The 11,187-nt window shown below is 38.4% G+C and overlaps 1 protein-coding gene across 1 annotated transcript in view; it reads left to right on the plus strand.

The window, feature by feature from the left end:
• The window catches only part of LOC107295441 (guanine nucleotide-binding protein G(i) subunit alpha-2), a 33,773-nt gene extending 24,239 nt beyond the window's left edge, over nucleotides 1–9,534 (plus strand). Inside the window, exons 5-6 of the mRNA XM_015824754.1 lie at nucleotides 7,213–7,438; nucleotides 8,319–9,534. Of these exons, the coding sequence (XP_015680240.1) occupies nucleotides 7,213–7,403 (191 nt within the window). The 3' untranslated portion in view covers nucleotides 7,404–7,438; nucleotides 8,319–9,534. The remainder of the gene's footprint in view (nucleotides 1–7,212; nucleotides 7,439–8,318) is intronic.
• The last annotated feature ends 1,653 nt before the right edge of the window (nucleotides 9,535–11,187 follow it).

The raw sequence follows: 11,187 nt of genomic DNA on the forward strand, positions 1-11,187 counted from the left end.
AACATTCCAATGTATTTTTAGGCTCTTAAACACATAGTGTTCCCATATACAACTCTGCCTTTTACCTACATGATATTTCTTTTCAAGTACATTTTATCCCTTTAAACACTATGAAACTTGATGAGGCAGCTGTATTTATATTTATAATCTTTGAGAATAATACTGCAGAAAAAATTCTGGGCTAGAGAGATGTTCAAAGTACACTGCAGACAAATCCGAAGTCCCCAGAGCCTCATGCAATTAATGATAAAGAGGACAACAGCAGCAAAGTTTATATATTGCTAAAAACTTCAATCCAGAAATAGGGTATGCGTCCAATAATGTTGAGAATTCTATAAAGAAAAGGAAAACTTAAGTGATGATTCATTGATATTTTGCCAAATGGTCCAACAGCCAAGCTGCTACATGCAGCTAAAGAAATATTTCATGGAATAATTCCTCTAGATGAGGGGTAGGCAACCTTGGCTCTTTTATGACTTGTGGACTTCAATATCCAGAATTCCTGACTCAGGAATTCTGGGAGTTGAAGTCCACAAGTCATAAAAGAGCCAAGGTTCCTTACCCCTGCTCTAGATCATTTCATGCAAATTGCATCAGAGATGGAAAAACACTGGGAATGGGAGGAGGAAGTTGATGGGGAGAAGACAATGAGCAAACATGTTTCCACAAAGCAGTTCAGAATGACAGTGCATTGACCTCAGCCAAGCCAAGCCAAACCAAACCAATCCAAGTAGCAACACTGTGCATCAATAGTAGTCAAGAAGTTGTTAATTTTACTTGCAAATACACATGCTTTTAATTGCAAATAATCTTTATGTTATATTGTGATAGTGAGAAATATAAGGAATTTGTTATCAGCACTAATGAATTCATTCTGGGTAAGTAATAAAAAAAACATTACTTGAAAGGGTAGCTATGGAGACTATCTGTGGAATCTACTCTCAATACAGGAGGTATTATAATTGTGAAACTTCCTCCAAAATTTGCAAGCGCAAAAGAAAACAGCAACTGTTACTCTAAAAAGAAATTTTGCAGAAGGAGGCCAATTATTTTGCAATGGTGTAAGAACTTCACGTTTGTACAGACTTTATATATGTGTCGAAGATTATGTGTTCCACAATTTAAGTAAACACTAACATTAACCCAGCAAAATTCTGTATCGCCTTCAAGATGGTACTGGGAGAAAAATTATTCAGCTGAAGTGCAGTTGCTAAAGCACAAGAACCCATGGAAGGAATGTATCAATCTAAGCATGAATAAATTGACATCAAATGAAAGCAGAATAATCATTTGCCATCTGCAGATTTATAATGCATAGGAACATACAAATGTGAGAAATGGAGTGCTAACAAGTTATTGAACTGTTTACCTGTACATTTTGATTAGAATACCTGGAGAGGAGAAATATATTGTATATTTATTTTTGTTTATTTATTAAGAAAATTTGTATGACTAGCCAATTAACTCATGGTAACCCTGAGTGGCTTACAGAAATAAAACCCCAAATACAAAGCTCTAAATAAACTCATCCCCCACTAGTGGCAACAATCCTTCCAAAATTCAGTGCACTCTTCAGTATCTTTAATATCCTTAATCCTCACTCATGCATGATATTTAGCCATCATGCTTGTAGATTATAGCTCAAACATACTTGGCAAGGAACAATTTCAGGAAGGACTGTTTCTGCCTAAGAACAAAATTGCATAATACTCCAACTTCCTTTCTGTTAGCATGTGCATTTTTGGACATAAAACTTCCTGTCCACTTTAGTATTTTTCTTCAGATCTTTTTACTTATTTATTGCAGATGCTTCAATATCATCAACTTAAACTGGCTTTTGAATGGTATCCTCTCTTAATCAATTTCAATGCATTTAAATGCACTTATCAATCATACTATTACTCTACTACTTATCTACTAGACTACTTGAACATTCAGAATATCAAAAGCAGAAATAGGCATTAAAATTGCTTGAAGATATATTAGTAACATCAGATATACTGATGATACTACTTTGGGGGCCTGGCATTAAGGAAGACTTGAGGAATCCTTTGCTGAAAATGAAGGTCAGGCATACAAAAACTGGTTTGATAGTCAATATTAAAAGAACTATGGTTATGTCAACTTTTAACAGCATCCAAATTCAAAGAGGGAGTGAAAGATGTAGTGAAAGTAATAATAGATTTTATTTTGTTTTACTCCAAAACCCATAAGGTTAGAGATTTTAATAATGAAATAAATATATGTCTGCTTCTTGGGAGAAAGCCTGTGACAAAAATAGATTAAAAAAGTACAGAGACATCACAGTACCAGCAAAGATATATGTCGTCAAAGCCATGATCTCTCCAGTTGTAACACGTGGCTGTGAAAACCAAATCATCAGAAAGGCTGAATGAAGAAAAAGTAATGCATTTTAATTATTGTGCTGAAATACATTGTTGAGAGTACCTGGACAACAAGAAAAATAATATTCAATATGGATTGAAATAAAACCAGACTGTTAATTGAAAACACTAAAATAAAGGTAAATATTGATATTTGGGGCACATAATGCCAGAAGCAAAAGCTTTTGGAGAGCCACAATGGAAAAATCAGAGTCAGTCGAAGATAAAAGCCAGAGAAGATAAGATGGCTGGATGCTATTGCTGATACCATGAGGATGAGATTACAAGAATTCAAAGGTGTTATTGGTAGATCATCCTGTGGAACTATTGTCCATCAGATTATTGAAAAAGTTCAAGTTTACTGAATACCAACATAGTATCTGAGAAAAAATGGTCAATTTCTCACTTTTGAAGTAGGGAGAACCAAACTAAACTTTGTGGAACAAAATAGTACAAAACGTAGATTAGACTTTAGGTAAATATAGCAATATTGATTTTTTAAGCATTTCCTCTGAACCCTAAAATGATCATAGTCCTTAGAAAAGTAGAACAAAATGGTGCATAACAGTATATGGTTTGAGTGGAAAGCAAATTATGGAATGTACAGTGAGGGAAAAAGTTATTTGATCCCCTGCTGATTTTGTATGTTTGTCCACTGACAAAGAAATGATCAGTCTATAATTTTAGTGGTAGTTTATTTTAACAGTGAAACAAAAAAAAATGCATTTCAAAAAAGTTATAAATTGATTTGCATTTTAAAGAGTGAAATTTGATTCCCTATCAATCAGCAAGATTTCTGGCTCCCAGGTTTCTTTTATACAGGTAACAAGCTGAGATTAGGAGCACTCCCTTTAAGAGAGTGCTCCTAATCTCAGCTGTTACCTGTATAAAAGACACCTGTCCACAGAAGCAAGCAATCAATTAGATTCCAAACTCTCCACCATGGCCAAGACCAAAAAGCTGTCCAAGGATGTCAGGGACAAGATTATAGATCTACACAAGGCTGGAATGGCATATAAAACCATCGCCAAGCAGCTTGGTGAGAAGATGACAACAGTTGGTGCGATTATTCGCAAATGGAAGAAACACAAAATAACTATCAATCCCCCTCGGTCTTGGGCTCCATGCAAGATCTCAATTTGTGGAGTTTCAATGATCCATGAGATCATTGAATCAGCCCAAAACTACATGGGAGGATCTTGTCAATGATCTCAAGGCAGCTGGGACCATAGTCACCCAAAAAACAATTGGTAACACACTACGCCATGAAGGACTGAAATCCTGCAGCGCCCGCAAGGTCCTCCTGCTCAAGAAAGCACATGTATAGGCCCATCTGAAGTTTGCCAATGAACATTTGAATGATTCAGAGGGAGAACTGGGTGAAAGTGTTGTAGTCAAATGAGACCAAAATCGAACTCTTTGGCATCAACTCAACTCGTCGTGTTTGGAGAAGGAAGAATGGTGCCTATGACTCCAAGAACACCAACCCCACTGTCAAATATGGAGGTGGGAAACATTATGCTTTGGGGGTGTTTTTCCGCTAAGGGGACAGGACAACTTTACCGCATCAAAGGGACGATGGACAGGGCCATGTACTGTCAAATCTTGATGAGAACCTCCTTCCCTCAGCCAGGGCATTGAAAGTGGGTTATGGATGGGTATTCCAACATGGCAATGACCCAAAACACACGGCCAAGGCAAGGCAACAAAGGAGTGGCTCAAGAAGAAGCACATTAAGGTCCTGGAGTGGCCTAGCCAGTCTCCAGACTTTAATCCCATAGAAAATCTGTGGAGGGAGCTGAAGGTTCGAGCTGCCAAACGTCAGCCTCGAAAACTTAATGACTGGAGAGGATCTACAAAGAGGAAAGGGACAAAATCTCTCCTGAGATGTGTGCAAACCTGGTGGCCAACTACAAGAACCATCTGACCTCTGATTGCCAACAAGGATTTTGCTACTAAGTACTAAGCCATGTTTTGCAAAGGGGTCAAGTACTTATTTCACTTATTAAAATGCAAATCAATTTATAACTTTTTGGAAATGCGTTTTTCTGGAATTTTTTGTTGTTACTCTGTCTCACCGTTAAAATAAACCTACCATTAAAATTATGGACTGATCATTTCTTTGTCAGTGGGCAAATGTACAAAATCAGCAGGGGATCAAATAATTGTTTCCCTCACTGTATAGTTAAAATAGCTGGTTCCTCTTTTCATGGAAGAAGAAGAAAAAAATAGCAGGAAAGGCTTTTCCATGCTATTTCAGAAGTGAGAAAAGTTCTCATTTATTGTTGAAATCACCCAGAAAGATCAGAATGAGGCTGTTGAATTAATCAAATACAAACTAGCTTCTAAAACAATCTTCCTGTTTTTTTCCAGTGTATTTGAGACAACATATATATTAAGTATATATAGTAGCAGGTGTTACTCTGCTAAATCTCTAACTGCATTCTCCTTGTGCAATGATTGTGACCATTATCCTGTGATTGTCATCGCTAATGGCATAGCAGCAACAGTAATTTATTTGTGCAAGTTGTGCATATGCTTTTGAGTTTCGATAAAACATCTTTCTGTTTGTTGGAGGACAATCTTGTGGGGACATATGTTGAGATTGTGTTTATACTGTGTTAAATTTCTTAAAGGTGGCCATGCAAACAGTTCTGTAAATCCAAAAATGAGAAAAGAGTCTTGTCTTAAAACGTACCTGATTATGGCATGTAAACCTTTGGTACAATAAACATTTTAAATGATACAAGTTTACTTTTTGATAAATGTATGTGATATTTAAGATTTTCCTTATAGTTAGGATATATCATTTCGGTGGCTATGTGAAATCTGCATCTTAACAAAGTTGTGGTAGAGAGGGAAGAATGTGGTTTTTGGAGTCTTACTATGAAACTGAAATCCAGGAGATAACTAGTCTGCATTTTGCTCAACAAGTACGGTTTTATTGTGTGTGTGCTAAATGGTAGATGCCAGAGGGGCAGTTCTAAAATTTTGGCAATGGGAAAAGGAAGTCACCTGGTTTTGAACTGGTTCTATATTAGCAAAAGTTGTGCCATTTTTGTTTGCTGAGATTTAGCCACATAAGAACTTAGTTCTCGTTTAATAGCTATTAAAGTATAGGATAAAAAATGTAAAAGTGCAGCACCACATTCCAAATACTCTGATGTATATGCCTATCTGATCAGATGCCATTCTTCCCCCTCTCCTTCCTGGGTCATTTTTAAATGTTTTCCAAGATTCTAGACCAGTGATGGCGAACCTTTTAGAGACCGAGTGCCCAAACTGCAACCCAAAACCCACTTATGGTCGGGTGCCGGGTGGGCATGGCCCATTGGTTGGGTGTGGCCCATTGGGTGGGCGTGGCTGTGGTGGTAACAGCAGACTGGATGGGACTAAAAAGTTCAATCAATCAATTCCACCTTTGCGAGATCTTTTTTTTTCCCCCGCGAGAACTTGAAATTGATTGATTGATTGAACCTTTTTTTTTTTTTTTGCACACGGAGGCCTAAAACAAAAAGGTTTTATAAAACCCAGCTGAAGGCCTAGGACTGGGGCAACAGCACGCGTGCCCACAGAGAGGGCTCTGCGTGCCACAGGTTCGCCACCACGGTTTTAGACAATCTATAACTCAGGGCCAGCAAAACTGAGCAAAAATGTTCAATTCTCACAGTTAGCAGCCTTGGCTGAGCATAAGATTCAACATTTCAGCATGCAGATTTATATAGAACATTCCAGCATTTTCGGTTTTACAGACAAACCAGATCTGGACTCTTAATTTCTGCCTTTACAACTGGAAGGAAATATTACAGGATAGCCTGGGACATTACAAATATTTTGAGTATCTTCTTTTCAAATGGTTGGGATAAGTTAGGGCAGTGGTTCTCAACCTGTGGGTCGGGACCCCATTTGGGGTTGATCGACCATTTCAAGGGGGGTCGCCAAGCAAGGCTGTCCGCCATTTTTTTGTTCGCCATTTTTTTCCCCTTTTCCGGCGGGTGCCTTACCTCCCTTGAGCTGGGCCAGCTGGTGGTCGGCCTGCTCCATCTCTGCCGCTTGCCAGCTACGCCTCAGCCGGCGCAGGGGGCGGAACCACGCTTGCGCGGCGCTCCCGGGCAGGGAAAGTCCTTGACTTACGACCGGTTTAGTCCTTGACTTACGACCGGTTTAGTCCTTGACTTACAACCGGTTTAGTCCTCGACTTACGACCAGTTGGGGTCGCGGCATTAAAAAGGTTGAGAACCACTGGGTTAGGGTGCTCAACGAAAGGCGATCAGTTAGTTATGAGTTCTGTAAAAAAATAAGACTCAGATGGATTTGATTCAAAAATGCAATCCATATAATAGCTACATGGGGAATTTGTAGCAAATTATCTCTCTCTTGAAGCCACTTCCTTCTGTGCAGAGAGATTATGTATTAACTACAGATCTGATAGATTGGATCATTTTAAGTTTAGTTTCCTTGATAGGACTCAGCCTTGAGCCGGCAAAATGCCATCTTTGCTCCCCTTCCTTTCCCTTCCCCCTTTCCCTCTTCCCCTATCCCTCCCACAGATTAGTTTTATTCCACCCGTACCTATTTGCTAACTCAATGTCTGGCAGAAGAGGAAGACAGAGCTTTTTCAGGGCTGGAGTGTCTTGCTAAGCTTTTCATAGCAACTCTTATATTTGCTGGCTGTTTAACCTGATATTGTTTATGTGGATTGAGGATGGTTCTTTTTAAGCTAATGTAGTGCTTCTTTAAGGATCCAAGCTAAAAACTGAGTCAATGCACACCTAGTTATGGTATAATACTCTTTCTAATCATTGTTCTTTCTCCCCGACCTTCTCAGGGGCCAACCGATATGATGAAGCTGCAGGCTATATTCAGAACAAGTTTGAGGAGTTGAACAAGAGAAAGGACACCAAGGAGATCTACACCCACTTCACTTGTGCCACTGATACCAAGAATGTGCAGTTTGTCTTTGATGCTGTCACTGATGTCATCATCAAAAACAACCTGAAGGACTGTGGGCTCTTTTAGCTCTTCAGATGGCATCTACTGAGGAAAATAGAAAGGTGAGGGGTTATTAGAATAATGAGACAGTTTAAGGCCACTTGTGATGAATAATCACACTTGCGAACTTTAAAATAAAGGTCTCTATGGCAGTTTCCTGAAAGCAAAACTGGAAGCACTTATCTGAAGTGTCTCATTTCAGGAAATATACAAATCTAATTGGATGCAAGGGAGTAATATTTTTCATTTCCCAAGACGAGGTAGAACCACTGTCATTGATACTCAACATATGCAGTAAAGATCATGGTTTTCTGGATATAAGATGGGTTTCTATATCTGACAAAATCTAGATCTTATCTGGGTAGGGGTTATGTTAATTTGGAATTGTCCAAACTACTATGAACCACAAAGCCTTACTAAAGGACCCATGATTGGTGGGTTAAGTATTCAAGCTTCCAGATTAACTTCAGAGACTAAGTATATACGCAGGGCAGAGTGAATGCCGTACTGGATTGAGCACTGATGTGTTTTTGTGTGTACCGTTTACCATACAAATATCCCATTATCTTGCTTACACAAGTAGTATTTAGCAGACCACTTCAGATCTGAGCCTTATTTTGAATGCTCTTAGGAATATGCAAAACACTACATTTTAGGAACCAAGTATTCCAGGAGAAAAGAAGTCCTCCAAACCAAACTGATCTAGCTATTCCAGGAAGATTTTTAGAAGTTTCCAAGTGTAATTCAATCGCTTCACTTTTTGGAAAACCTATTTTCAGGAGAATGTTTTGCCTGTCATAGAACAACTGAATTGGCTTAGTCCAAATCAAAATGGACCTTTCTGGAGTCCCCAGAATGCATTGTTTCCAAATACAGAGTTTTGGAACTCCATTGTTTTCTGTAAATGTGCATATTAACTTCTTTTTGCTCTTCCCACTGCAGGATACTTGAACTGCTCCATATGAGGAAGAGGCTGGTGTTGATGAAGGGAGGACTGCATCATTTAACAACTTCTGCTTCTTAAGTTTTGTTCCATTCCTTTAAATATTCCTAATGATGAGACTTTGGCAATTCTTCCTGTCCAAAGGACAGGGCCCATTGTTTCCCCTGCTCTGTGCTGTCTAGTTGCCTCCTGCAGGCTGTTTGTCTTCTCCCTGTGTGCCCACAAAGCCTTACTAAAGTACCAATGATTGGTGACTTGCCATAGTTGTAACATTTCCATATATGCCCCTTTTTTTCCTCTTTCTTTAACTGAAATCCGGATGGTAGCAAGTCAAAGGGCTTTGGATATGTTTGCCATGCTCTTTACCTTCTTTTTTAAGATACAAAGTGGGGTTTGGGAGTGTTTGTTTTTTTTCCCTTTTGCTTTATTTTTGTCCAAGCAACTTTCTGTCTGGCCCTGCCAAAGCAATTTACAGTTCATTTGTTTTTGTTTTTGTTTTGTTTTTTAACCTTCCATCAAGTGGAGCTCTTGCCATGGAGCAAGTTTTTCAGCTCCTACCTCTGTAATTTGCACAGACCAGCAAAAAAATAAAATAACATTCCTTAAGAGTAAATTTGTGCAGGAAAAGCTGGTCTATTGTTTTATAAGAAACCCTTTTTAAAAAAATCATATTTAAAATGTCCAGTAGTAAACGGTTGAGTTGCCCAGTATGAGCTCATCTTCTCTAGTAAATTTGTGCCTTGAGGGTGTCTGTTATGTTTACATCTGTTCCTTAGTTTGCTTCAACGTGCATTGTGTTTAGAATAGAATACAGTGGGTTCCTTCCCGTTTTCCAGCCCTTCTCTCCCTTTTTTGCTGTGGACCAGGCCAAGCTTTTTATGAGGGGGCAGTGCCCATGCATTAAAACATGTTTCTTCCTGGACACAGAATTAGGTTCCTAAGGGCTAAGATTCCACTAAGCAATGTCAACTTCTTTCCATTCCTTTGTGCCCCACCCCAGGGCCCGAGGGTGCACCTGAGGTTGCTGTAATGTCAGGTCTATTTTCATGTCTTTTCTTAGCTCTAACTGTAGTGTCAGCTGAAGAAACGCTGCTGTATGTAAGCGGTCCTGCCTGCTGTGCAGTTGATGGGCACTGGGCCATTAGTAACCGTCAGACGCAGCCTAGCTTTTATCACGTTTTACCAAATTGTTCACATGGTTTGAAATAATAAAAAGTAGAAAGAAAGCCTCCTTTGAACTGCGTTGCTTTTCTTCCATCGTTCTTAAATATATTTGAGCACAGAATTTCATGGTGGGTTTTAATGATTGGATGATTTTCCTTGGCTCGTGATACAAGTTTGTTAGCTTCTCCTAGACTTTTTTTTAAAAACAAAAACAAAACTTTGGAGATGTTTTTGACTACAGCTGCGAGATCATTGGATATTGTGATTGAGGTACAAGGAAGTTGTAGCACAAAACATCTTAAAAAAACAACAACACTACATTGCACATGCTCACACTATAAAGTGGAAATATCCCTGTTTTGGAAACATGCTATCATTTACTTCATATGTTTGGTCTTTCTAAAGAGTTTTGTGGCCTGGATGAGTGCTTTTGTTTTTTCTGAAGTATGTAAACTTGAGCAGAATGCCCCATAAGGCTGAAAGGGAAAATATAAGTTATGAATAATAAATACAGAAAAAGGGGAATGTGTTATAATCTTCAAATATAGTCTTTCCTTAAATACATACATATAACATATTTCAATATTTCAGTTCCAGTATTTGAGGGGCTGCCACAAGGAAGAGGGGGTCAATCTATTCTCCAAAGCACTTGAAGGAAGGCAGGACAAGAAGCAACGGATGAAATTAATCAAGGAGAGAAGCAACCTAGAACTAAGGAGAAATTTCCTGACAGTTAGAACAATTAATCAGTGGAACGAGTGACTTCCAGAAGTTGAGGTTGCTCCAACCCTGGAGATTTTTAAGAACAGATTGGACAGCCATTTGTCTGAAATAGTATAGGGTTGGACTAGAAGACAATACTGAAGAAAGTACAGGAATCTCTGGTCTTCCCATGTGCTCCAGTGAAGTATTGGCCCTTGGAGATCTGTGAGGGCATCTAGCATGTTGGCTGCCTCTCCTTGCTTGGACTAGTGGGAGGCATTAAGAGAAATGTCCTTACCTATTGTCACAAAAGAAAACCTTTCTTGTTTTCAAGAAAAGCATTCAGTCAGAGACTTTAACCTGAAAATGCCAAAAATCAGTAGTAAAGCAATGTTACCAGGATTGTTCTTACTGCATCTATATGGAAATGTCCATAATGCGCACATAGTTTGGTAAGAGATAAAGAAAGACTTTAGAAAAAGATGTTGTAATAATACATTTTATCAGATGTTATGGAAGATGGGGAAAAAATCAAATATGCATTTTTCAGCAATATGCTTATCATCCACATTTTGTTGGATGTTGCAAGTATTACAATCTATATTAAACAGCTGTAATACCCAAAGTGAAATATACGTACTGATACAGAAATGTTTGAAATAGTATGCTGAATGCGTACAGTATTATCTATGACATTATTTGAGTATAACACATATAAGCCATATATAACATTTGTAGCTTGGTCCTAGTTGTTTGTACATATTTTTCATAATGTTCACAATGTAAACAGTCATTTTTACTTGTTTTCTGCATTCAATTTGCACTACGTAATAGAGGACCTATTACAGTACAGCAAAAAGAAAATTAGGACCACAGATGAGTTTGCTGGTAGCAAATAATATCAAGTGACTTGACTAATATCTTCCAAGATGAAGTTTACCCAAAGGGTCAAATTCATGACTAACAAGTGGAAGTTATCATAAATCTTAGAACTTGTAGGAG

This window comes from Protobothrops mucrosquamatus, unplaced genomic scaffold (assembly GCF_001527695.2).
Source record: "Protobothrops mucrosquamatus isolate PMUCROS unplaced genomic scaffold, P.Mucros_1.0 scaffold2341, whole genome shotgun sequence".
Lineage (NCBI taxonomy): Eukaryota > Metazoa > Chordata > Lepidosauria > Squamata > Viperidae > Protobothrops > Protobothrops mucrosquamatus.